General features: G+C 53.0%; 1 protein-coding gene across 1 annotated transcript in view; it reads right to left on the bottom strand.

The window, feature by feature from the left end:
• Positions 1 to 12,352, bottom strand: part of FMNL2 (formin like 2) — a 129,396-nt gene that overhangs the window by 2,559 nt on the left and 114,485 nt on the right. The window contains exons 14-25 of the mRNA XM_017823713.1: positions 12,118 to 12,124; positions 11,318 to 11,338; positions 9,744 to 9,868; positions 8,711 to 8,913; positions 7,345 to 7,579; positions 6,030 to 6,098; positions 5,858 to 5,938; positions 4,890 to 5,019; positions 4,626 to 4,789; positions 4,392 to 4,493; positions 4,044 to 4,142; positions 3,487 to 3,610 (exon numbers count right to left, since the gene is read on the bottom strand). Coding sequence (XP_017679202.1) covers positions 3,487 to 3,610; positions 4,044 to 4,142; positions 4,392 to 4,493; positions 4,626 to 4,789; positions 4,890 to 5,019; positions 5,858 to 5,938; positions 6,030 to 6,098; positions 7,345 to 7,579; positions 8,711 to 8,913; positions 9,744 to 9,868; positions 11,318 to 11,338; positions 12,118 to 12,124 — 1,360 coding nt within the window. The remainder of the gene's footprint in view (positions 1 to 3,486; positions 3,611 to 4,043; positions 4,143 to 4,391; positions 4,494 to 4,625; positions 4,790 to 4,889; positions 5,020 to 5,857; positions 5,939 to 6,029; positions 6,099 to 7,344; positions 7,580 to 8,710; positions 8,914 to 9,743; positions 9,869 to 11,317; positions 11,339 to 12,117; positions 12,125 to 12,352) is intronic.

The raw sequence follows: 12,352 nt of genomic DNA, 5'->3' as shown, positions 1-12,352 counted from the left end.
ATGGATGGAGGGATGGATGGAGGGATGGAAAAGTGGGAAAGCTGATGAATGCCTTGATGAAGCCCATTCCATGTGCCATGTGTGTTACCTGTGCAACCACAACACAACCAGCACATGGATGCCCTGAAGACTATTCCAGATAAAATATTTCTCTGCTGGCCAACAAATTTGTGTTGGATTGGGCAAACCCTCCCTCAGATTTCCTGGATAATTGTGTCAGGGTCACACACAACTCCCCAACTTCTCAGCTCTGCCCCTGGAGCTGCTGGTTGAGCACCTCATCCCCTATTTTGTGGTCTGGGGGCAGCAGAACCTCCAGGGAGCTGTGGGGCTACAAAACCTGAGGACAAGACTATTTTGGGCTGAACTTGAAGAGAAATGGCCAAAACGGTGTGAAGATGGTCACCAGCCAACGGCCTGTGGATCCCCTGCACCTCCAAGGGTGAAAATCAAGGATCTGGGTCTCCACAGGCCTGGAGGTCTCACCAGTATTAGCTCAGCCACATCTACCACCAGCTCCTGGCAGACAGAGAGAGGAGGAAGCCAAGTAAAAAGTGATGCTTGCCAGCTCTGGGTATCCTCCACCACCGGGGTGCTAGAAGAAATCCTTACCCTCGAGTGAACATTGGGAAATTTAGTGATATTATTCTTCTTTAGGGCTAAACAGAAAAAAAAACAAAACAAAACAAAAAAAAAACAAACAAAAACAAAACAGAACACAAAATGATGGTTAAGTAAAAAAATGGGATGGAAAATGAAGAGCAAGTCAAGTCAGCCAAGTTCAAACCTCCCGGGCGGGGTGACCACAGAGCAAGAGGGTGAGGCCAAGGCTGTGAGGGGTTAGACAGGGGCAGGAGGGACAGGAGGCCTCCTGGCCTCTCCCCACCCCAATTCCAAGCTGCTTTGAAGGCTCCAGGAAGAGAACACGGCAGCGGACTCGGAGAGCAAAGACCCGTCGAGTGATTAGTTGGATTTATTGCAGCATTAATTAAAGTACACAGGGAAGGGGGAAACACTGTTGGCTTCTTAAGCTGCTGGGGCCTTAATGCAAGACAACAGTGCTGAGACATGCAGGGTTAGAGACACCCTTCCTACATGGACACCACGGTGGGAATCGCTCAGTTCCACGTCAGCCTTTTCAGCGGCACCATCTCGGCGGTTCTGGCCCATATTTAAGTGTTTCCCCAGCCCTGCTCCTCTTTCCCCCCAGTCCCAGCACTGCACAGTCCAGCTGAACTGGTTCATGCTCAGGGAAGATTCCTGATTTTCCTTAAACAAAGCTGACGTGGAACTGAAGGAGTTAAACGTGGACGTGACCGATGAGCAGAGATTTCCCCCCGCCGGTTCCACCTCGTGTCTCACGTGCAGCCAACATGCAGGGGCTGGTTAGGAATCTAACCCCAACCACGGGTGTTAGCCCAGGCAGCCCTCCCCAGCCAGAAGCCACCCCCAGGGATGTTCCCCTAGTCCATGCAGCCCGGAATTCCGCCGAGGCATCACATGCACGGCACACAAAGGTGTGCGGGCCACGGGGGTGACATAGAAAAGCCAAGTGAACGTCACTTCTTGGCTTCATTTGGTCTCCTCAGCCCTTGGACTGCAGGAAACTCGCCCCAGTGACTGCCACCACTTGCTGTTCTATGGCACTGGAACACAGGGATGGCCAGAAGTCGATGGGATGGAACGAGAAGTTATGGAGACACGGGACGTGCAACGGAGGTGACACCACGAGAACGTCGGGTGACGCCGGACACCACTAAACACTCAACATTCACATGTCCTGGCTGAGATCTGCACAAAGGGGGGGGAGGGACAACAAATCTACAGCCACCTTCCTGTTTTCTAAGAGCGTCAGGTGTGAGAGAGGAATAGTTTAGTAATGGAATTCCTCCGTGACAACGGGGTCGCAGAAGAACCGAGAGCCGCGCTTGGCGCTCCGGGCGGTGAACGGCACCGTCTTCAGCACTGCATGGGAACAACAACAGCCAGACACACAAACCAACGTCAGCAGGGCTCCAGGGCATTAGTGCGGGGTTAGTGCTCCACCAGGGATGGCCAGGGACACTCTGACATGGGCCAACAGCTCCCTGAAAGCTGCTCCTCAGCGGGCTTTGGACGCGGCAGCAGAAAGGATTGAGGAAGGATTTAATCGGCTCGTGGAATTCCAGAATGGTTTGGGTTGGAAGGGACTTAAAACTCATCTCATCCCACCCTCTGGACACCTTCCACTAGAGCAGGTTGCTCTAAGCCCTGTCCAACCTGGTTTGAACACTCCCAGGGATGGGGAGCTCCATGATTTCCAGGGATAAGGAAGTGACCTCAGTCCTACCTGACTCCCTGTGCCTGACTTTCACCACTCCATGGCTCGAGCCACCCCCAGGATGGGAAATGCCAGCTAATCCACGGCTCGAGCCACCCCCATAACGGGAAATACCAGGCACGAGGGCACAGGAAATGTTTGAGCTGAAATGTCTCATCTGGCACCCACTCCACTGGATGCCTTTTCCATGGGGAAGGGCATCTGCCACACAGTGTTTCTCCCCCGGAGCAGCAGAACCACTTTCCCAACCCAACAAGCTCCCAGGAGTCTGGAGGAGCTGGAGAAGCGCTGACAGATTGGATATTACTGCCAGCCTGCCCTTTACATCCAGAATGTTATCTCAGGAAGCCATTAATCAAGGTTAAAAGGAGTTGGGAGAGCTTCACACTCGTCAGCCCTGTCCTCTGGCTGGGCAAAAACTCCCTGGCTTTCCTTAGTGACTGGTAAAACAGCTCCTGCCCCTCTGCAGGAAAAACTTCCAGAAGCAGTAGGAAAAGACCTTTTTTGATCTTCTGTGCAAGGAAACACAGGATTGTAGAGCTACTGAAGTGTTAAATCGTGTTCCTTGTGCACAACGTGCAGAAAACTCCAAGTACTGCCAAATCAGAGCAGCTGGACTGGTTAAAAATGGTTTAATTCCCCGGCAAAATGCAGTTTTAGGTGTTTTTTTCTATTGGCAAATAGTGGCACCCAAGTCCTGCCTGTGCCTGGCTGCACTAGGGGGTGTGTCCCTCCCTCAGGGACCAGCCCAGACTCTGCCTGAGCAGGGAACAGGAGCAGTTTGGGGTCATGGATCCCTGGTTTGATCAAGTGATTTGCTGTAACTCTGCAGTCCCTGTTAGGACATTTTCCTGAAAGTAGAGGCTCTTCATCACGTTAAACACCCGTCAACTGGGGGGAAAAAGGGTTCTGGGACAGATCTGCAGGGCAAGCACATCCCAGTGAGAGAACTGTGGGATCAGGCACTCCCTGGCTGCTCTAAAGCCCCGGGAATGTCCCCACACCTGGAGGAGAAGGACTAAGACACCGAGCAGAGCCTTCAGGAACCAACACCCTCAGCTCTGCTGCGGCTTCGAGGAGGACACGGAGCCCTTGCAGCAGCTCCTGGGCAGCTCCCAGAGCTGTTCCCTGCGGGAGGGCCCTGGATCCCCCGGGAGGAGGGTTACCTGTGATGATGTCCTCGATGGCCCCGTCCTTGCCCTCGTACACGTGCCGGTTGTCCTTGACCTGCCGCCGCCGCAGCTCCGCGATCAGCTCCTGCTGCTGCCGCTTCGTCTTGTGGGAGGGGGACTGCAAACGAGGAGAGGGGTTGGAAGGACGGACCTCCTGCTCTCCTGCCTCTGCCCCGACCTCACACACCAACTGGGTGGCAACCAGCACACAGGAACTGCCCCTTTTCCCTCCATTTTCCAAGGCTGGAACACCCTCATGTGTCCACTAGTGACTCACATCCCAGGGAGAAGCCAGAGAAAGAGAACTTTTAACTCCTGGACATGTGGAAAAGACAATTTTCCACTTAGTTTTCCTTAATTTTTCAGACTTCCAAAGCAGTAGAAGCACAAACTTTCCCAGCTTATCCCAGCTCTTTCCACATAAGAAGAAAACTTCCAGAGACTATTTCCAGGCAACTAAAAGTTGAGCAACCAAATTCCTCCTCCCCAGAGCGGAGGTTTCTGAAGCACCAGGAACATGATCCCACCTGGGAGGTGGATCTGGGCCATACCTTTTGGTCCTGCTGCTCCATCAACGCTTCCTGCTCCATGAGTTTTTCCATTAAGGCCTGTTCCTGCTTTTTCCTCAGCTCATTCTCTTCTTCTGCTTGCTATTTATGGGAAAAAACCAGAGGTTAGAGCTTCCAGGGGAGACTGGGATCCTAAACAGTGCCAGGGAGGAATGTCGGCAGGTGCTACTGAGGGGAGGGCAGGGGAGGGGAAGAGGAGGAGGAGAAGAAACACGGAAGGGGGAAAGGGGAAAAGGGAAAAGGGAGAGGAAAAAGGAGGAGAAAGGAGGAGGAAAAGAAGAGAAGGAGGAAGAGGAGAAGGAAGAGGAGGAGAAGGAAGCTCCTGCTTACCTTGTAGGCCTTCACAAACCGGACAAACACTGGGAAAAAGACCGAGGGGGGAGTTGTCTTGGGATTCTCCCCAAAATACTTCACAGCATCATCAAAGGCATCCTGCAACAGGCACAGATTTACTGCACTGCCCAAGGTCACCTCCCCATTCCCACTGTGCATTCCATGGATACAGAGCACATCCTGTGGGGAGAGCTCACACCCTCCTGCCAAACCCCGAGGAATGAGAGGTACCTGGGCTATTTTGGCGTCGTCCTGCAGCTTCTTGAGCTTGCCCTCGTTGTTCTGGATGAAGTCCTTGAGCATGGTGTTGTGGTCGTGCATGGTGTACTCGCGCTTCGTCAGCTCCAGGCCCCGCTGCAGCTCCTTCACATCCAACAGCACGTTCTCCAGGGACACTGGGAACGGGACAGAGGCTGCAACCCACAGCCCAGGGGGTTCCCTGCCCAGAATAGCCACCCCTGGGGGGTGGAGGAGGCTGAGGGAGGGTCACAGTACCTGCTGCTGCCTTCTCCACGTAGTGCAGCTCGTTGTAGAAGAGGGACACGTGCTGGTACTTCTCCTTGACCACGTTGGAGATGTAGTGCAGCAGCGTCTGCTTCCGGTCTGTCGACTTGGTTTCCAGGAGCTGTGGGCAACAGGCCAGGAGATGGAGCAGCAGGTTCCAAGCAAAGAGACCCACCGGTGCTTCTCCAGCTCCATCACGGTTTTCCATGCTGGGAAGCACCAGCTGAGTCCCTCAGCAGCCACTCAGCCTGGACATCACTGCCCTTGGGTCACCACAACCCCGTGGAACATTCCAGGATGGGGTCTGGAAAGCTGGAAAAGGACCTGGGGGTGCTGAACACGAGCCCAGGTGTGCCCAGGTGGGAAATGTCACCTGGGCTGTGCCAGCCCTGGTGTGTCCCAGACCCAGGGCAGTGCCCGTCCCACCTCCAGGGCTGGGGCAGTTCTGGGACTTCAGACAAGACACAGAGGGGCTGGAGCGTGTCCAGGAAAGGGAACGGAGCTGGGAAGGGGCTGGAGCAGCAGGAGGGACTGAGGGAGCTGAGGGGGCTCAGCCTGCAGAAAAGGAGGCTCAGGGGGGACCTTCTGGCTCTGCAACCCCCTGACAGGAGGGGGGAGCTGTGGGGGGTCGGGCTCTGCTCCCAGGGAACAAGGGACAGGAGGAGAGGGAACGGCCTCAGGCTGTGCCAGGGGAGGGTCAAGTGGGACATCAGGAGGAATTTCCTCATGAAAAGGCTGGTCAGGCCTTGACAGGGGCTGCCCAAGGAGGTGCTGGAGCCCTCACCCCTGGAAGGATTTAAAATCCATGTGTATGTGGCACTTGGGGACAGGGGTCAGTGGTGGCCTGGGCAGTGCTGGGTTGAGGGCTGGACTCAATGCTCTCATGGCTTTTCCAACCTAAATGACCCTACAACCCCAATTCCCACCTGGTCCCACCACACACCTCTTGCTTTACTTACCAGGTCTAAACTCTGCAGCTTAAACCCATAGACAGCCCCTCGTTTGCTGCTGTTCATGTAGTTCCCAAGAGCCAGGATTATCTGCCAGGAGGAAACAAGCAGGGCATGAATTTTCAGGACAAGTGCCCAGGGCTTTAAAAACCCCCAGAAGCAGAGCTGGTGTCAGACCTACCTCCAGTATTTTCTTAAGCTTTTGGGATGACTTTATGGAGACAGAGGCAGCGATTATGGCGTGGAGTTGCTGCAGGAAAACACAGGAAGAGCTTTGGTTACTGCACATCTCACCAGGAGTTAAATGAGCATCTTATCACATCCAGAAAAAATCCTCTTATTTTTCATCCACACCAGGGGCCTGAGCATGGATGTCCCCCTGCTCTGGAGCCAGGCTGGGAGAGCTGGGGGGGTTCACCTGGAGGAGAGAAGGCTCCAGGGAGAGCTGAGAGCCCCTTGCAGGGCCTAAAGGGGTTCCAGGAGAGCTGGAGAGGGACTGGGGACAAGGCATGGAGGGGCCGGACACAGGGAATGGCTTCTCACTGCCAGAGGGCAGGGAGAGATGGGATATTGGGAAGGAATTGCTGGCTGGGAGGGTGGGGAGGCCCTGGCACAGGTTGCCCAGAGAAGCTGTGGCTGCCCCTGGATCCCTGGAAGTGTCCAAGGCCAGGTTGGATGGGGCTTGGAGCAACCTGGGCTAGTGGAAGGTGAAGGTGTCTCTGCACATGGCAGGGAGTGGGATGAGATGATCCTTAATGTCCCTTCCAACCCAAACCATGTTGTGATTCTGTGGATGTTCCCCTGTCCTGACACACCAGGATTTCAAACCATTCATTTGCCCACCAGATTTACCCCCTCAGGCGTGGTGGGGTCAAAGAGGATTCACATTTCAATCCCTACAACTGTGACAGGTGCTTTGGGCTGGGTGGACACAATTCCAGGAGCTCACGGACCAGGACCCACAGTAACCTAATGGGGCCCTGAAGCCTGTGGGGCCTTTGGGTCCTATGGGACACGTGAGGCCTAATGGCACTATGGGGCCCATGAGCCCTACAGAGTTTATGGGGTCCATGAGTCCTAATGGGCCCATGAGGGCTATGGGGTCCATGAGTCCTAATGGGCCCATGAGGGCTATGGGTTCTGTGGGGTTCGTGAGGCCTATGGATCCTATGAGGCCTGTGAGGCCTACAAGGCTTACGGGCCTGTGAGGTAGTCCCTAAGAGTCTGGGTTACAACTGCCATACAAACAGCTCCTGGGATATACAGTCACTAATAGATGAAAATAAAGCCAGAAAACCACTTTTCCATTTGCGTGAGTGTTTCTTGGGGGGTGGTTGGGCACTGACCAGGCTCCCCAGGGCAGTGGGCACGGCCCCAAGGCTGCCAGAGCTCCAGGAGGGTTCAGGGACAGGGTGGGATTGTTGGGGTGCCTGTGCAGGGTCAGCACTTGGCTCGGTGACCCCCAGCTCAGGATATTCCCGGATTCCACGGCTCACCGGGGTCAGCATCTGGATGCTCTCGGCGAAGTTGCCGATGAAGGCCATGATGGTCATTTTCTGCATGAGCCTCTCGATCTTGCTGAACTGCATCATGAACCGGTCCTCGTCCGACAGGTTCTCGATGGGCTTCCGCTCCCGCTCGTACAGACGCAGCACCTTCACCTCGTTCTCCGTGGGCAGGAACCGCATCAGGCACTCCACAAAATCCACCGGCAGCGTCTTCAGGTCAAACCTGCGGCACAACGCCAGGAGAAGAGCTCAAGGACAGCCTGGACGGGGCTTGGAGCAACCTGGGATAGGGGAAGGTGTCCCTGCCCATGGCAGAGGGTGGCACTGGATGGGCTTTAAGGTCCCTTCCAACCCAAACCAGGCTGAGATTCAGCTCTACACGAGCCTGAGTCAGCAGAGAAGAAGCTGTGAAGTTCTTCCTGCCCTGCACCTGAAGCTCCCTGCACATGGAGATGGGAACAGGTTACCGGGCTGATGGGAATGGTGCTGCTGGACACTCTGCTTCCCATTCCAAAGATATGTGGCCATCACCTACATCCCTCCATGGCCACAGCTCTTTTTTGTAAGAGAAAACAGGTGGGGAAGAGCAAATATTTTTATTTAATTGGAGCAGAGCCCTGTAAAAGTCCAACAACTGAACCTGCCTCAATGTGGAGCACGTTTGGGTCACCCTCCAGCCCAAAGGTAACGCTTTTGATCCACATTTTTAGGATATTCCTTACTGGAGGAATGGGAGATGTTTGTCATGGCCATGAGGAGCACAGAGAGCGTGCGGATGGATTTGGGATCAGCCCCAAGGAGCAGCTGCACCTGCACTCAGTCCCCAGGAGCAGGGAAGGGTCTGGATCGGGGTGGGATGGGGCACAGACAAGTCTCATGGACACCCACATTTGGCTCTGCCTGAGGCCACCACACAAACCTAATTCCATGCAAAATCTCTTCCAGCACCTGGACTAAACTCATCCTTTACGGAGCAAACCAAAAGAGTTCCCTCTTCCTGATTCTCTGCCTTTTGGGTGCTCACTGGAACAGAAATTATTTTGGAACCAGAGGGAGAGTTGCAATGGCAAACTACAGGATATAGGATATGGATCCACTATCCTGTGCACAGACAGGAATTAGCTGCTTTAACAACAGAAGTGTTAATTTGTTAAGCCTCAGCAGTGATTCAGAGACACAGAACTGCCAGGTTTTCATTTGAGTTCAAGGCAATCTGATTTCTGGGAATTCAGAACCATTCCCTCCTTACCCCTGGATATTTTCCAGAGACATCAACTGCCAATTCCAACCCTTTCCACCGACTAAACCCCCCAGTAAATCTCAGGGTTTCTTGGCTGGCCAGTGTTTCACTTACACGTGGATGGCCTTGCAGATCTCGTCCGCCGTCTTCCCGGCTTTCCGGAGAGTTATGGCCAGATTCTTGGCCCTGTTGGCATCCAGCAATGTGACCTTGTTGGAGCCCTTCTGGGTGATCTTCTGCTTGCTGGAGGTCAGATCAATGGCTGGGCCCTGGGCCTTTGTCTTGAAGATTTCTTCAAATTCATCCACGTTTAGATCCTAAAAAGGAAAGGAAATGATTTATCCTTCCCGCAGGGAGCACTGAACCCAGTCCCTAATCCTGGGCCAGAGCTGCAGGGAAAGGGGCTGAGACTGGAGCAGAATATCATGGAATCATGGAATGGGTTGGATTGGAAAGGATCTTAAAGCTCATCCATTCCCACCCCCTGCCATGGGCAGGAACACCTTCCACTAGCCCAGGTTGCTCCAAACCCCATCCAACCTGGACTCAAAATTCAGAGTATTTCCATCAGGGATGGAAGGAACACTTGCTCCTGAGCTGGTGATCAGGAATCTGGCCAGAGTCCAGAAATCCAGCCCCAACAGCCCTTCAGATGTTCTAAAGTTCAGGAAAATATTCACATTAGCACTCGTGCTTTATCCAGTCCACAGGGAGCATCCAGGACCTGGATGAGCCCTTTTGCCAAGGTCACTGCCATGGTCTATCCCTGGGGAGACCTTCTCACTGTCCAATTCCCTGACAGGAGGGGGGAGCTGGGGGGGGGTCGGGCTCTGCTCCCAGGGAACAAGGGACAGGAGGAGAGGGAACGGCCTCAGGCTGTGCCAGGGGAGGCTCAGGTGGGACATCAGCTCCCTGGAAAGGGTTGTCAGGCCTCGGAAGGGGCTGCCCAGGGAGGTTTGGAGTCCCCAGCCCTGGAGGGATCTAAAATCCATGTGGATGTGGCACTTGGGGACAGGGGTCAGTGGTGGCCTGGGCAATGCTGAGGGATGGTTGGACTCAGTGATCTAAGAGGGTTTTTCCCACCCAATCCATTCCCTGATTCCATGACTCCCTCGTGGCCAGAGAGGCCCAGGAGCAGTGGGGGTACCTCGAGGATCCTCTCGTCGTCGATCTCGTTGAAGACGGTGCCGTTGATCTGGTTGGGCTTCAGGGCCACCCAGTTGAACACGGGCATGCGGAACTTGGTCTTGATGGGCTTCTTGATCTTCACAGCTGCACACAGGGCAGAGGAAACCACAGATTCCTGAGGGACTGGCTGCAGAACACCCCACATTCCCAGAGGGCAGCTCTCCAGCTGGCATTTCAGCACTGGAGAACTGGCCAGAGCTGAATTATCCCACTGGAATCCTGGAAAGGTGTCACTACCTCGAGAGGCCAACGGTGGCACCCAGCCCTGAGCTTCAGGCCCAGCCTCTGCAGGCCTGGCCTAACCCTCAGAGGCTGTGAAAACTTCCCTAAAGGAAATCTGGGATTAGTTTATTGCCACAAGTTGCCTGGATTGATTTAAAAGCCCAGGATTTATATTTAAACACCCCAGAAAATGGAGAGAGCGGTTGAATTGAAGCCTGTCCTGCTGCTGGCAGAGCAGTGTCACACACCCCGGGAGCTGTGTCCCAAAACAGGTGACAAGAAGGGAAAAAAAAAGCCCCTTTCCCAAGGTTTTTGGGGAAACTGCATTGGGCAGAGCTGCTCCTCAGCAGGTTTGCGTTTCAGAGCCAAAGGGGTTGGGCTGCAGCACCTGGGATTTAACAGGGGTGAAGAAACCGGGTTTTAATTCCTGTGCTGTGCAAATGCAGTAAGTTAAAGTAATTTAGGAACTTTACAGTCAATTAGGAACTTCAACAGAGGAGCTATGAAAACGAAGCCTGAAAATTAAACTTGATTACTCTCATTAATCTGTGAACAGAGGAGAAAAAGCAACGTGGGAGCAATGAACCCAATCCCTTCCTATTCCTGTTCCTATTCCAATTCCAACAGGTCTGGAAGGTGAATAATGAATAACTTCTGTAATTCAGTTCTGATTTCTTTGTACCTTGATGTAAACATGAAGTTGTTCCTTGCTACAAAATCAAGTGTTCATTGAAGTGCTCAATCAACCTTTTGCTCCTGAATCATTTAAAAGATAAATTGTTTCTTTGCAAAGATGAAACACAAACCCTGGTCCTTCCTCTCCAGTGCTGGGAACAAGGAGCCACGAGTGGATAACAGGGAACATCCACAATATTCCACTGTGCATTTTGAGAATTAAATGTCTGCAACTGCAAGGCAGGAACCCACGTGCTCATCTCCATCACACAGTTTTACTCTCTGCTTAATTAATGAGGTTACTTAAAATAATTCCTAAAATAAATAAAAAAAAGCTTTGAACACCCATGAAAAAAACCATTTTCCGCTTGTGCATAAATTAGAATCTCATTAACTGCTCCTGGGTTATTCCAGGACAGGGAAGAAGCCGATGCCTCGTGGGCCAGGTCCTGATGGAGCTCAAAATCTCTCCAGATTTCCCTTCCTCCTCCATTCCAGAGCTCTGGTGCCCAAATCCCCAGGGGTGGCACATCCCCAGGGCCTCCCCCTGCCCACCCCCACGAGTCCCTGGACATACACGGACACAGCACAGAGGGAAAAGCAGGAATAACAAATACTTAGCAGGGAGCAACCTACAGAAGAGCTTGATGGGCCCATCTTAGCAGGAGGCAGAGAGAACAGAGAAAACAGTGTTAGTGAATGGTCAGAAAGGCAACATTTGTTATTCCCCGGACTCCCCTCACACCCAGAAGGTTCCTGCCCCAAAACTCCTCCTTCCTGAGGAGCCACTGCATCAGGAAAAGGCACTTGCACTCCCATTCCCAATCCTAACCCATTGAAGAACAGGATTTCCAGCTCCCCTGGCTCTGGGCATCTCACCCAGATGTGAGTGAGGAGCTGGGCCAGGAGAGCTTGGCCACTGCTCCCATCCCAAATTAACACCCAGGGATGTTGGGATAAGGCACCTCCTGTGCCCCCTGCAGCCCCCCACGGCCACATCCAGCACCCCTTTCCCAAATCCCTCCAGAGGGATCAGCCCTCAGCAGGGCTGTGCCTTCTGTGCTTTATTTTTGCCTAATTCCCCCTGGGACCCTCTAGTTCCAGGATGCTTTGGGCCTTCAGAGGAAACTTTAAAGGCTGGAATACTTAATCAGATTTTTCTTCTTCAAAAAAAGCTCTTAATTAGAGCTCCTCAGTCTCTTTTTTTTTGGACTCATTATGTGCTCTTGAGGCTTCTGGTGACAGTCAGCATTTACTCACTGCCTGAGACACTTGGCACGTGCCAGAGAGTGACTATAAAAACACCATTAAAGATGGGCTGCAAATTGTTCTGCCTTCCAAAAAATCCCCCAAAATTTGCCCTTTTTTTTTTTGCACAGACATTTCTTCTCAGAAGAAATGCAACCCATGGAGCTTCACGTTTCTTTCAAACCCACTTTTTGTCTGCTCAAAAGCCCAAACTGATCATGTTTAAAAAGCACTTTTGGCACGGGCTTTGTTTCACTGGAGAATCCAACTCTTCCAGACCAAACCAAAGCTGTCAGGCTGATAAATCACAGAATCACAGGATGGTTTGGGTTGGAAGGGACATTAAGGATTATCTCATCCCACCCCCTGCCATGGGCAGGGACACCTTCCACCAGCCCAGGTTGCTCCAAGCCCCGTCCAACC

Source organism: Lepidothrix coronata, unplaced genomic scaffold (genome assembly GCF_001604755.1).
Source record: "Lepidothrix coronata isolate B3197 unplaced genomic scaffold, Lepidothrix_coronata-1.0 Scaffold105, whole genome shotgun sequence".
Taxonomy (NCBI): domain Eukaryota; kingdom Metazoa; phylum Chordata; class Aves; order Passeriformes; family Pipridae; genus Lepidothrix; species Lepidothrix coronata.
This window is presented reverse-complemented; position numbering and strand designations above follow the sequence as displayed.